This window comes from Bufo bufo, chromosome 5 (genome assembly GCF_905171765.1).
Source record: "Bufo bufo chromosome 5, aBufBuf1.1, whole genome shotgun sequence".
Classification (NCBI taxonomy): domain Eukaryota; kingdom Metazoa; phylum Chordata; class Amphibia; order Anura; family Bufonidae; genus Bufo; species Bufo bufo.
The window spans coordinates 116162902-116177382 of record NC_053393.1 but is presented as its reverse complement, the minus strand read 5'-3'; the positions used below and the strand labels follow the sequence as shown (position 1 = coordinate 116177382).

At 43.6% G+C, this 14481-nt stretch overlaps 1 protein-coding gene across 1 annotated transcript in view; it reads left to right on the top strand.

Moving 5' to 3' along the window:
* LOC121001948 (serine/threonine-protein kinase Sgk3) overlaps positions 1 to 14481 on the top strand; it is a 135716-nt gene that overhangs the window by 111974 nt on the left and 9261 nt on the right. The window contains exons 11-12 of the mRNA XM_040433222.1: positions 11640 to 11752; positions 11840 to 11876. Coding sequence (XP_040289156.1) covers positions 11640 to 11752; positions 11840 to 11876 — 150 coding nt within the window. The remainder of the gene's footprint in view (positions 1 to 11639; positions 11753 to 11839; positions 11877 to 14481) is intronic.

Below are 14481 nucleotides of genomic sequence, written 5' to 3'. Positions count from 1 at the left end.
TAGACTTCGGATGAAACATCCGACGTCGATTCGCATAAGACTTCGTTCCAATACTGTACGGAGCAGGAGTGCCAGTATTAGAATGTATTGGCTCCGATGAGCCAATACTATTGCTTCGCGAAGTCTCGCGAGACTTCGGGTAATAACTTCATAAATTAATTTGTACTATAAAAAAAACATTTCCCGAACTCAGGTTCGCCAGGCAAGCCAGTATCCTTTTTATTCTGAGGGACCTGCCTTCTCAAAGTCACTGCAGGAACCCCATAATCTGTTATCTTGTAATATATGGCTGCTGCCTACCGCTGTGTAAGCAGGTCCTATTTGCATGTTTCTGCACAGTGAAACTCCAGAATCAATTTGACTAGAGGGCCCTAGGCACCCGAGTCCAACACCATTAACCGCGTTTAGAAATATGCTTTACCGCAGTCACCATGGTGCATAGAAACAATGCACAGGAGATTACCTCATTCACTTCCATGGGAGAGTTTTCTAGGCATGCTCTAGAAGCTGTGACATCACCCATTGTGAATGGTAGACAGGGTTGGCGTTCGGGGGTAAACTGGGCAATTGCCCAGGGCCCCGATCCTCTAAGGGCCCCCTGCTTCAGTCCCGGAGAGATCGTAGATGGTTGAACACTCCGGAGTGGGGAATTTCCCGACTTAGGAGTCCCTGCTCTGACTCCATTGTGTGTATGTGTATATGTATATATATATATATATATATATATTTATATTTAGCAGAAGGACCTGGCTTTGCACGGAGTCAGTGTTATGAACATGAAAGGGGTATTACCAAGCATGGTCACTATGCTTGCGGACACCCTGTGTATATAAATCTAGTTTAGAATCTATTTTTTAAATGTTTCTGTGGGGATTTGAACTCACAACCATCTACATTGAAGGCAAGAACCTTAACCACTGGGCTATAATTTTTAACTATTTTTTTTATTTTTTTAACTTTTATTTATTTATTTATTACTTTTTTGTGAGTCCCCCAAGTGGACCACAACTTACAATCATCAGCTGTAAATTTCTCCATTAGTCTGTATAGAAAGGGTGAAGAACTGTGTGAGGAGCTTTATGGGGTGTAAATCTGTGAGGGAGGGCCAGAATCGACATAATGTAACTGTGCCACATTTTGTCTAAAACCGGCCCTGATGGTAGACCCTGTGTTATCCACATATAGGTAACATAGTACATAAGGCCGAAAAAAGACATTTATCCATCCAGTTCAGCCTGTCATCCTGCAAGTTGATCCAGAGGAAGGCAAAAAAAGACTGTGAGGTAGAAGCCAATTTTCCCCACTTTAGGGGAGCAAAAAATTCCTTCCCGACTCCAATCAGGCAATCAGAATAACTCCCTGGATCAACGACCCCTCTCTAGTAGCCATAGCCTGTAATATTATTACGCTCTAGAAATACATCCAGGCCCCTCTTGAATTCCTTTATTGTACTCACCATCACCACCTCCTCAGGCAAAGAGTTCCATAGTCTCACTGCTCTTACCATAAAGAATCCTCTTCTATGTTTGTGTACAAACCTTCTTTCCTCCAGACGCAGAGGATGTCCCCTCCTCACAGTTAGGCTGGGTTCACACCTGAGCGTTTTACAGCGCGTTCCTACGCGCTGTAAAACGCTCAACATGCAAAAACCAATGTTTCCCTATGGGCATGGTTCTCACCTGAGCGTTTTACAGAGCGTACGAACGTGCTGTAAAACGCCCTACGCCCCAAGAAGTACAGGAGCTTCTTTGGGGCGTATTGTGGCAGTTTTTCATTGGATTAATCACACAAACGCACGTACTACGCGCGTTTCCAAAATACACCTCAAAAACGCCCGATAAAAACGCCTGTAAAAAGCGCTTATCGAATACGCTCAGGTGTGAACCCAGCCTTACAGTCCAGGGGATAAATAGATGATGGGAGAGATCTCTGTACTGACCCCTGATATATTTATACATAGTAATTAGATCTCCCCTCAATCGTCTTTTTTCTAAAGTGAATAACCCTAATTTTGATAATCTTTCAGGGTACTGTAGTTGCCCTATTCCAGTTGATATCTGTCATTCTAATTATGCCTATGATGATAATGAGATGACTGCTGAAAAGTGATTTTACAAAACAAGACGTGGCACATATTAGACTTTTTTATATAAACATGGAAAATTCAATTTAACATCACCAACAATTCTTTAAAAATATGTTTAACAAAAAAACTTGATTATTTTTTTTTTCATTTTTTCTCTTGTTTTCTGATGACACATTCCCATTTTCAGCTGTCAGACCAATAGTAATATGTATTGGAATGTCTGTTAGATCATGGGGCAAATTCCCTGTATGTGGTCATCTAAATCATTGGTTTAAATGAATTTAGCAGTGGTACTTTTGATCTATTTTAAACCATGTTTTAGATCACACTGCATTCATCTTATTGGTGTTATTTCTTGGTACATTACAAATTTATGGAGCTATTCAAGTGTCTATCTTGCCTTCCAAACATCTAAAAGCGGCTCTTCAGCGTTAAATTGGCGGTATAACTACTGCTTGTTTAGATTGTTCAGACAATGCTTTAGGTAAAGATTTAGTTGACTGAATGTGTGTATGTATATATGTGTGTATATGTATGTATGTGTGTGTGTATATGTATATGTATATATATATATATATATATATATATATATATATATACACTAGCGGAAGGACCTGGCTTTGCACGGGTATATTTCATCTATTTCATTTAATGTTTCTGTATGTCGTTAAAAGCAGGTCCAGGTTCATGTGGGCCCTTGGGCGATAAATCCCAGTGGGCCCCCTTGAGGCATTTTTTTACATTTACATGTCCCCCTGTGGCTCCCACACCGTATAAAGACCCCCAGTGGCCCCCATACAGTATAATGACCACTAGTGGCCCTTCACACAGTATAATGGCCCCCCCAATGCCCCCACACACCGTTTAATGATCCCCCAGTTGCCCCCACACAGTATAATGTCCCCACAGTGACCCTTGATTCAGAATTATGACCCGCAGTTGCCCCCATTCAGAATAATGACCCGCAGTGGCCCCCACACTGGGGGTTATACTGTATGGAGCGTCATTGGGGATCATTATACTAAATGGGGGGTACTGGGGGTCATTATACTGTGTAAGGGGCCCTCAGTGTAATGACCCCCCCAGTGCCCCCCCTTTACATACCTATCGGTGCTAAAGCGCAGGGGAGCCGGCGGTCCTGTCATTCACTAACCGCAGCTCCCTGCGCTCCTTCTCTCCTCAGGCCCGCTGCAGCAGTAAGACACACGTCATGACGTCACCGCTGGCCCAGGAATAGAGGAGAGAAGGAGCTGTGCAGTGATGTAGCTAGAACTGACTGGGCCCCACAGCAAATTTTAGTACGCCCCGCCCCCCTTCCCAAGGGGGTTCACATACATCTGTTTGATGTATACAAATTTGCAGCACACCACGTTTTTGTATCCTGCAGAGTCCAGTAAAAAATACATACATTAACGTATGTGTTTTTTTTTTACAATGGAACTGTATGGTGAACAGATGCCACTGTACAGCATCAGTCTGCGGCATCTGCTAATGTATACGCTTTTGGTATACATTAAACGAATGGCAAAAATGTGATGTGAACCCAGATTTAGTGCCAGAATAAGCACTAGTATACAGCGGGGCAGAGAGGGGAGGCTGCCATGTACTGACAGATCGCACAACCTGGTCCTGGTGGTCGGCGGTGTGGACTGTATTTCCCAAGGATCATTTATCTATTGGGAAATACAGGGCATAGTATAATACACTAGAAACTATATACTATAAAGATATTAGCCCTACCCTGGAATAATAATACAATTAAGGGGTCATTTATTAAATAGAAATATGCCTATATTAGGCGTATTTCTGACACAGATTGTGGTGCAAGGGTCCTAAGCACCGCAATCTGCAACTTTTCCCCACTCATGCCAGGTCTAAAAAAGGTGGTGTGGGCAGGGAAGGGGATACAGTTATTGCTATACACTTATTGGATACCACTGCCATACAGTCACCAGATAACACCTCTATACAGTGACCGGATAACGCCGCCATACAGTGACTGGATAGCACCACCATATAGTGACCGGATAAAAGGGTATAAGAGGGCACAGTACAGGGAATGACTAGGGGCACTTTACAGGGTATTGTAAGAGGGCACAACGCAGGATAAAAGGGGGCACAGTACAGGGTGGGGGCACAGTCACTGGACCCTGTGACGTTAAAAGGTCCTTATGGTGCATGTGGTTTAGACACCACCATAATGAGAGGCAGAGGAGTGAGCCCAGGGCCTTGGATGGACAAGGGGATGGACACAGCAAGTCGGTGGAAGGGGCTCTGAGGGGGATTTATACAGGACGTAGTGGCAAGAGGTCTGTGCAGGGCAGCAATATTAGATAGGAGGGTGGAACAGGAGCTCTGGATACATGAGGGAGGAAAGGAGACAGCAAGGGCTCTATGAGGGTGGGATAGGACAGGATATGGGGGGGGGGCAGGTGTCATGGAGGCAAACTGCTTAATGAGGCAGTAAAACAACTAGATGGCATTGAAGCTGCTGGTCTACTACAGCATCCAGCAGCAGCTTGAAGATTTCCCTGTCCGCCCCTCCCCCTCCTGTCCCACAGAGAAGAGACAGTCAGACTCACTCACAGACCATCTTCACATTTATGCTCCAGCTGCTGGGGTCTCTCTCCTCCTCAGGCAGCACGTCCTGTGTAGAGAGGATGTGTCTGAAGCTGGTAAAGCAACATGTCTTCTCTGCTGGAGTAAAAAGGGGGCATGTCTGAAGTTCCGCAGCACAGGAGCTTGTAAGGAGGACAGCAGCGGCAGGCCTCATGTGACTGGTTATGTGACTGGAGCATGTTTGGGATGCTCTGGATTGGCGTATACGACAGCGTGTGCCAGCTATTGAAGAGGAGTGGACCAAAATTCCACAGGCCACAATCAACAACCTGATCAACTCTATGCGACGGAGATGTGTTGCACTGCGTGAGGCAAATGGTGGCCACACCAGATACTGACTAGTTTTCTGACCCCCCAACAGAGTTATACAGATTTGTGAGTAATGGGTCTTTTGTGTATGTAAAAAATGTTCCAGATCTTTGAGTTCAGCTCATGCAAAATGGAAGCAAAACCGAAAGTGTTGCGTTTAGATTTTTGTTCAGTGTATATGATTGTGTATGTACATTGTGTGTATATATATATATATATATATATATATATATATATATATATATATATATATATAATTTATATATATATATATATATATATATATATACACATTCTTTAGGGCCCTGTTAAAAAAATTAAGTATAGATAAATATATTACTATATCATGTATAATGTACAATATTACATCTTATGACTGGCTGAATAAATCTTTTATAATGAAATGATAGGGGGCGGAGCTTGCCAATGGCGCGGTTCTCTTTGTGCTCCCGAACGGCCCCGATATACAGGACAACCCGAGACTCCTCTCCTCCATGAAGGGACGCAGGAGGAAAACCTCATCCACCACTGCACCCTCCCAGAGATCTACAGGAGCCATATCCCGTTTTTTTGGCCAGCTCAGCCAGCCAGCAGAGCTAGGAGTGGGGGACGAGCCTGCCAAGATGGCGGCGGCGGGCAGCACGAACACCAGCGCGTTCACTCCCGGACGCATTATCAAGCCCACGGCCAGCGGCTAAAGAGTCTCGGACCACACAGGTACCTGGGTCCCCGGTGGGTGATCGCAACCCCGACTCCCGCGCTGTAGAGAGCAGTCAGCGCTCGAGTGCTCCTGCATCTCCTGCCATGTCTGCGGCCTCTGCCGCTTCGTCTGCCTCACCCCTGTACCATGGCTCAGCTGGCCAGCAGATTAGGTCAGTGAGCCCTGGGGACACCTCAGGAGACTGTGCAGAGTGGGACTGGAAAGCTCACCTTCGGGCTCTACCCACAAAAAGTGAAATGGACTCTTTGTTCCATAAATTAGAAGCGTCTCATAAGCAAGACATAGACCTCAAACGTGTGGGTCAGAGAGTGGATGACATAGAGTCCTCTCAGGAACATATTTATACAGCTCTGGAATCTCACCAACAGGTCCTCGCTGAACATACGGATCAAATACAAGATATATTCGCCCACTTGGACGATCTGGAAAACCGTAACAGGAGGAATAATCTCCGTATAAGGGGGCTCCCAGAATCAATCCAAGGGCAAGATTTGGAACCTTGGGCTACAACCTTTTTTTGCAAATTGTTGTCTAGGCCTGCAGACCGGCCTATTGAAATTGACCGCATTCATAGAGCTCTGGGCCCTAAATCCGCTGATCCTTCAAGTCGGCGAGACGTTATCTGCCGGATCCATTTCTTTAAGGACAAAGAGGCGATCCTGAAAGCCTCCAGAAACGCAGATCTTGGGTCCCCTGCATAGAAGGAGATCGAGATCTTACCAGACCTGGCGAGGCGCACGCTGAAGCTTCGTAAAGCTATGAAGCCGCTCTTGGAGGTGCTCAAAGCCAACGACATCACCTACAGATGGGGTTATCCCTTTCAGCTATATACCTCCAGCAACGGAAAATCTGCGGTCTTCAAATCTCTGTGGGACTTGCCACGTCTTTTGTCGACCTTTGAACTGCCTAGAGTGGAGCTTCCGGACTGGCAGTGTCCAAGGGATTGCATTGCCCTCACGTAGGGAAATATGACAGAAATCTCCTCCAAAACAGCAGAGGTCCTCTAGGAGATCCCAGGCCTCTGACGGCTGAGGGAGATCTGTCCAAAGCTCTGAATAGTTTTTGATAGTATTGGACCTTATGCCTAACCTCTCTATGTTCTGTTTATACCTCATAGGGATCCCCTTATGGACCCCATTCCATTTTATATTGTGCTCTTCCGTCAAAATGTTCCACATGTCCTGTCTTATTGTTTGAAGGTTATTATCAACTGCCGCTGTGCCTAGTAGGGCGGCTCTGTGCCTTTGCCTCTCTTCCCTCACCTAGGGATAGCGACCCCTGCTGTCGCTTGTGACGAGTGTCACTTCTTAGTACTGTATTGAACCCTATCATACGGCTCTTTTTGTTCTACTGTTACTGGTTTGTTTTTTCCCATCAGTGTACCCCTGTGTCTTCTCTCTAACGTCTGTCTACTTCACCTAGTGTACCTCCCTACCCCTCCCTTTTAGGCCATAGTTACTCTAAGCTACTCCATCCGTAGATCAGAGCGCGCTACTATAAGCTATTGATGGCCCCAATCTCGTTCTGTACCTACAATGTCCGTGGTTTTAATAAACCTGAGAAACGGAGCCAGATACTCTATCGTTTCCACAAAAAGAGGGTTTTGATAGCCATGTTTCAAGAAACCCATTTTAAAGCTTCCTCCATTCCGGTATGCACCAATAGATACTACCATTCCTGGTTCCACAGCCCCAACCCCACCAGCAAATTCAGAGGGGTATCCATAGCGCTTCACAAAAACCTACGAAACTCAGTCATAGCTTTGGATATTGATCCTAATGGTAGATTTCTCTTTCTAAAGCTCTTGGTCGATCTGTGTACACTGTGGCTAATGTTTATTTTCCAAACCAGGGCCAAGCCTCCTTCGGGTCCAGACTCCTGAGACGGCTCTCCAGATTTGCAGATGGGTCGTTGATTATACTTGGTGGGGACTTCAACCTGGTGATGGACTCTGACGTTGATACATCCTCCGGTAGGTCCTCAGTCTCCTCGGTGTCTCTCCGTAATTTTAAAAAGGAGCTTTCTGCTCTGTTTGGTGGACCTTTGGCGTGTTCTGCACACAGGCGTCAGGGACTATAGTTTTCACTCCCAGGTACATAATAGTTATGGGAGGTTGGACCTGTTATTTGTGTCACAACGACTTTTAGACACCAATCCCAAAAGCTCCATTGATAATTTAATTTGGTCTGATCACGCACCAGTTTATGGCCTTCTAGCATGTCAAGATACCCGCCCACGACCATTTTCGTGGCGCTTGAATGACAATCTATTAAACGACATTTTTTGTCTAGATGACATCAGGAGAGCCATAAAAGACTTTAACTTAGACCACCAGGAAGACCCGACCCCCTCACCGGTAAAATGGGAGGCCCTTAAATGTGTGAGGGGCATTTTCATCTCACACTGAAAAAGGAACGTACTCATAAGTTGTCAGGCCTCCTGTCTGAACTAGACCGTAAGGAAGTCCAGAATAAGGCCTCTCCTAATCCTGTTCTTAAATCAGATATCTCCCTTTTAAGACAGCAAATCCTACAGATCCTGGAACAGAAATCCCTATGTGCTAGGGACAAATTTAAACAAGGGTGTTTTGAGTATAATAATAAGTGTGGGAGGTGGCTTGCTAGGTTGCTTCATCCCCTTGACCCATGTAGAGACCTTAAACTCCTCCTCGGGTGGGCTAATTCATGCGCCGACTGAGATATCAGCGGAATTTAGATCCTATTACTCAACTCTATATAATCTACACCCCATGGAAGGGACAAACAACTCTCAATCGGAAGAAAATATGCGACTCTATTTATCCCGCTTTTGCCCAAAACGGATTTCTAGTGACGCAGCGGCCTCTATGGAGGGCGACTTCACGCAATCGGAGATCGTACGTGCTATTAATGATTTGAAAATCCGTAAGCCCGGACGGACTATCACCCCGTTTATACAAGGTTTAATGGACGACCTCACCCAGACCCTGGCGAATGCTTTCAACTCTATATCGAGGGAATGCCCCTTTCCGTCCCAGGCCGTGCGAGCGCATATTACAGTTATCCCTAAACCAGGGCGGCACCATACAGCTTGTTCAAATTACAGACCTATCTCTATTCTGAATGTTGACCTTAAACTCTATGCCAAACTCCTTGCCCTCAGACTGTATCCCTTTGTCCCAGAGTGTATTCATAGCGAGCAGGTGGGATTTGTCCCAGGCCGCGAGGCCCGTGACAATACTCTTAAATCTCTAAGTCTAATAGCTAGGGCGAAATCACTCAAAATCCCCTTATGCCTCCTCATGGTCGATGCCGAGAAGGCATTCGATAGGGTCAACTGGTGATTTTTAGAAGAAACGCTGAAGCACATGGGTCTGGGTAACAACATGCTACAAAAAATCCTGGGGTTATATTCCGCGCCCTCAGCCTGCGTGCGGGTAAATGGTTTGCTGTCACCCCCCTTTCAGTTACGGAACGGGACTCGTCAGGGATGCCCCTTATCGCCATTCTTATACATCTTAGTGATGGAATCCCTAGCAAACTCCCTCCGAGCGAACCCTTCCATCAGTGGTTTTAAAGTAGGTAATACCGAACACAAATTATCATTATTTGCGGACGACCTGCTCATCTATCTAACTGCCCCAAGAGTTGGTCTACCGTCGGTACTGAAGGAATTTGAGATATTTGGTCGCCTCAGTAATTTTAAGGTTAACGTCCAAAAGTCTGAGATACTAAATGTTTCGCTACCTACACAGGAGGAGACGTCTCTTAGAGACTCATTTTCATTCAGATGGGCTCCCCATTCCATCAAACATCTGGGAGTTCATATCCCAGCTAACCTCGCCCACTTATTTAAACTAAACTACCAACCCATACTTAAAATGGTGGAGGCTGATCTCCAGAAATGGTCTCCCTGCTATATATCCTGGTTCGGTAAAATTAACACCATTAAGATGGATATTTTACCTCGGCTGCTGTATATATTTCAAACAATACCCTGTGAGGTCCCCCTCACATACTTTAATAGACTAAAATGCCTGATATCCCGCTTCATTTGGCATAATTCTAAGGCTAGATTAAGCTATGCATCTCTCAAGAGATCTAAATTAGCGGGAGGGGTGGGTCTTCCCAATCTTCTCACTTACTATAGAGCGGCAATCATGAACTGTATTCTGGATTTACACAATAACCGTGCGTCAAAACTGTGGGTTGAACTTGAACTCGAGGAGGCTCCCAGTCTGGCCACTGGAATATTCTAGTTACCAAAATCGACATTTTATAAATTACCACACAGCAATTCCATCAGCTTATTTATTCTTTGGCCAGGACATGGTTTAAATTTGCAGTTAAGCTCCGCCTAGCACACATACCAGGCCCTCACTACGCTGTCTGATCATCCAGACCTACCACATGGTCTCCAGAGCATCCCTTCCTTAGGTCCCCACAATGCTTGTCCTGTTAGGATACGAGATATTAGCAACCAACAGGGGATCCTGCCCTTAAACAATATTTCACACATTATCCCTTCTACTCCTGGGCAATGGTTCCTATATTTCCAGCTTCGTAGCTTTGTCTCCTCCCTGTTGCCTGACGTGCAGAAACGCCTTGGGTTATCAGACTATGAGAAACTTTGTATAGCGGGGTGTGTACCCAGACATACCATTTCACTGCTATAGGCTATGTTGAACACCGAGGAGTCTGGGGGCTCTGCTTCAGATCCCCTCCACACCAAGCTTAAATATATGACAGATTGGGAGGCTGAGCTAGGTTCCTCGTACACTATTGATCAGTGGAAAAGGTCCTTGCTTTTTTCCCACACTTTGCCGATATCCTGCAATTTACAATAACTTAATTACAAAGTTCTGACTCGATGGTACAGGACACCGGTTAAACTTCACCAATTTTATCCGACAGTACCTACTACATGTTGGAGGTGCTTATCGGGTGTGGGCACCATGCTGCATATCTGGAGGGAATGTCCGGGGGTTGCGCACCTATGGGATGACGTGCTCTCCCTACACAATCATATCTACAGAACTAATGTGGTTGCTTCGCCTTCCATAGCTCTACTATCAATTTTCCCAGGACGTGTGGCTCAGGTTAAAAAGGGGCCCTTGCGCCTGTTTGTGCTGGCCGTAAAACAAATAATTCCACGCAAATGGAGATCGACTGAGAGCTTAGGGAGGTCCCATTGGGTTACTGCTCTTGACTCCCTGGTGCATATTGAGGAGTTGGGCGCTGCGGATCGCAACGCTTCTCAGTACTTTTTTAAGATCGGGGATCCCTGGAATCAATTTTGCTCTTCAGCCGCGTTCTCGGCTTGGGTAGCTTCTGGTACTTTACCCTCGGACACATCTAGAGCTGTTTGATTAACATCCTGACCTACGGATACTCCCCTCCCCCCATCTTACCCCTCCCTGTCTACCCTTGTGTTGTCTTCCCCCTATCATGTATATGCTGTTTTACCCAGTTGTTACCCGGGATTCCTCCGGGGTTTTTTTTTTTTTTTCTCTCTTTTAGTGGAGTCATATATCGTCACTTGCATTGCTAGAATTTATCCAAGCTACTAGTCCTCTACTATCATTTGCTCTGGTTCATGTTAAGGCTTGACTGAGTTTGGATTCATATGTTATGCCCAACGGGTGCTGATTACATACCCGGTCGTGAGTGCCTCTGTATCTTACAATGTGCTAGGAGATAGCTATATCTGATAATTAGAAGTATCTCCCTTTCATATACTTGCAATATATTGTACCTTACTTTTTTCTGACTTTCCAGATTGTGATTTTGCATACACATATACTATCTTAGAAGTTTGTTGTATTATATCATTTCACGACACAAACGATTGTAATGCTTTATTGTTAAAACGATAAAATAAAAGAGATTGAACCATATAATGAAATGATATACATTTCTCTTCCAGCTGTTTTTTCATCTACAAAGAGAGCGATACTTTGCTGAGCCCCGGGCACTTTTTTATGCTGCAGAAATCAGTAGTGCTTTAGGATACTTGCATTCAATTGAAATCATATATAGGTATGTTTGTTGTATTCTGCAATAACTCTCTATAGGATGTATTCAAAATGATATAAGATCTTAATAAAATATTACTTTTATTGACAGGGACCTAAAACCAGAAAATATCCTCTTAGACTCAAAGGTAATTCATTATTTCTAATGTACACATCTTCATATCGTAACATTTAATGTTTTCTTGTATCATATTAAAATATTGCTTCAGCCAGAAATGTAGACTAAGTTTTTAGCCCAACCAGAGTGGGGCACTCGTCTCTCCCTTCTGTAGTGTGTGCTATATTCCTAAACAGTCAGCACATGACATTGGTGAATATGATAGCTAGGCCAGACCTGATATCATTTTCTAAGTGTTTCTATGTTCACACAGCTTAACCACTTTCAGTCCGCCCATAGGATATAAACGTCCTATGGGTGGATCTCTATTTCTGAATGGACGTTCCAGAACGTCCGTTCAGAAACTGCAGCTGCACGCTAATCGTGCAGCTGCTGATCGGGTTGCCCGCTGTCAGTGACAGCAGGGCAACCCAGAGAGAAGGCAGGGACAGTGCCCAGGTGTCCCTGCCTTCTGGATCGCTGCATACACAGCGCTCACCGAGCGCTGTGTATGCAGAGCAGGAATCGCTATCCGCTTCCTGTCCCGGCCCGGCGTTCATGTGACCGCCGGGACAGGAGAGTGCAGGAGATGTGTGAGGTATTTCAGAGACTTCGATCAGCCCTGCTCTGAGGCTGTACAGCGCTGGATTATGCTGTACAGCCTCTCTGGGGGGTGTATTTCTCCTGTAACTGGGGCTACTATGTCAGCCCCAGTTACAGGAGAAATCAACTGTGAAAAAAAAAAGAAAAAGGGAAGTAAATGTCCCCCAAAGGTCTTGTATGACCTTATGGGGGCCGAAAAGTGTAAAATAAAAAAATTAAAAAATAAAGGGTTGAAAAAATAAAATAAAAAAAGTTTCACATGTAAGAAAAAAAAGTCCCCAAGTAAGGAATAAAAAAAAAAAGTTAAAAATAGAAAAAATAAAATAAAATAGACATATTTGGTATTGCCGCGTCCGTAAAAACCAGCTCTATAAAAATATCGCATGACCTAACCCCTCGGGTGAACACCGTAAAAAAAAAAAAAGAAACTGTGTCAAAACAAGCATTTTTTGTCACCTTACATCACAAAAGGTGCAACACCAAGTGATCAAAAACGCGTATGTCCCACAAAATGGTACCAATAAAACTGTCACCTCATGCCGCAAAAAATGAGCCCCTACATAAGAAAATCTCTCAAATAAAAAAACTATAGCTCTTAGAACATAGAGACACTAAAACATCATTTTTTTTGTTTCAAAAATGCTATTATTGTGTTAAAGTAAAACAAACAAAAAAAGTATACATATTAGGTATTGCCGTGTCCGTAAAAACCAGCTCTATAAAAATATCACATGAGCTAACCCCTCAGTTGAACACCGTAAAAAAAAAAAAAAAAAAAAAAAAGTGTCAAAACAAGCAATTTCTGTCACCTTACATCCCAAAAGGTGCAACACCAAGTGATCAAAAACGCGTATGTCCCACAAAATGGTACCAATAAAACCGTCACCTCATCCTGCAAAAAATTAGCTCCTACATAAGAAAATCTCTCAAAAAATAAAAAAAATATAGCTCTTCGAACATGGACACATTAAAACATAATTTTTTTGTTTCAAAAATGCTATTATTGTGTAAAACTTTAATAAATGAGAAAAAGTATACATATTAGGTATCGTCACGTCCGTAACAATCTGCTCTATAAAAATGTCACTTGACTGAACCCCTCAGGTGAACGCTGTAAAAATAAATAAATAGAAACTGTGCTAAAACAACCAATTTTTTGGTCACCTTGCCCCATAAAGTGTTATAATGAATGATCAAAAAATCATATGTACCCAAAAATAGTACTAATAAAACTGGCACCTTATCCCCTAGTTTCCAAAATAGGGGCACTTCTTGGGAGTTTCTACTGTAAGGGTGCATCAGGGGGCTTCAAATGGGACATGGCATCTAAAAACCATGTGGAGTTCCTTTTCTTCTGCGCCCTGCCGTGTGCCCATACAGCAGTTTATGACCACATGTGGGGTGTTTCTGTAATCCGCAGAATCTGGGTAATAAATATTGAGTTTTGTTTGGCTGTTAACCATCGATGTGTTAAAGAAAAAATTTGATTAAAATGGAAAATCGGCCAAAAAAGTGACATTTAAAAATTTGATCACCATTTTCCTTTAATTCTTGTGGAACGCCTAAAGGGTTAACAAAGTTTGTAAAATCGGTTTTGAATACCTTGAGGGGTGTAGTTTCTACAATGGGGTCATTTATGGGGGTATCCACTATGCTGGCCCCACAAAGTGACTTCAGACCTGAACTGGTCCTTAAAAAGTGGGTTTGGGCAATTTTCTTAAAAATTTGAAGAATTGCTTCTAAACTTCTAAGCCTTCTAACGTCCTAAAAAAATAAAATGACATTTCCAAAATGATGCCAACATAAAGTAGACATATGGGGAATGTTAAGTAATAAATATTTTATGAGGTATCACTTTCTGTTTTAAAAGCAGAGAAATTGAAATTTAGAAAATTGCGAATTTTTCAAAATTTTTGGTAAATTTGGGATTTTTTCATAAATAAAGGTGAAATATTTTGACTCAAATTTATGACTATCATGAAGTACAATGTGTCACGAGAAAACAATCTCTGAATGACTTGGATAAATAAAGG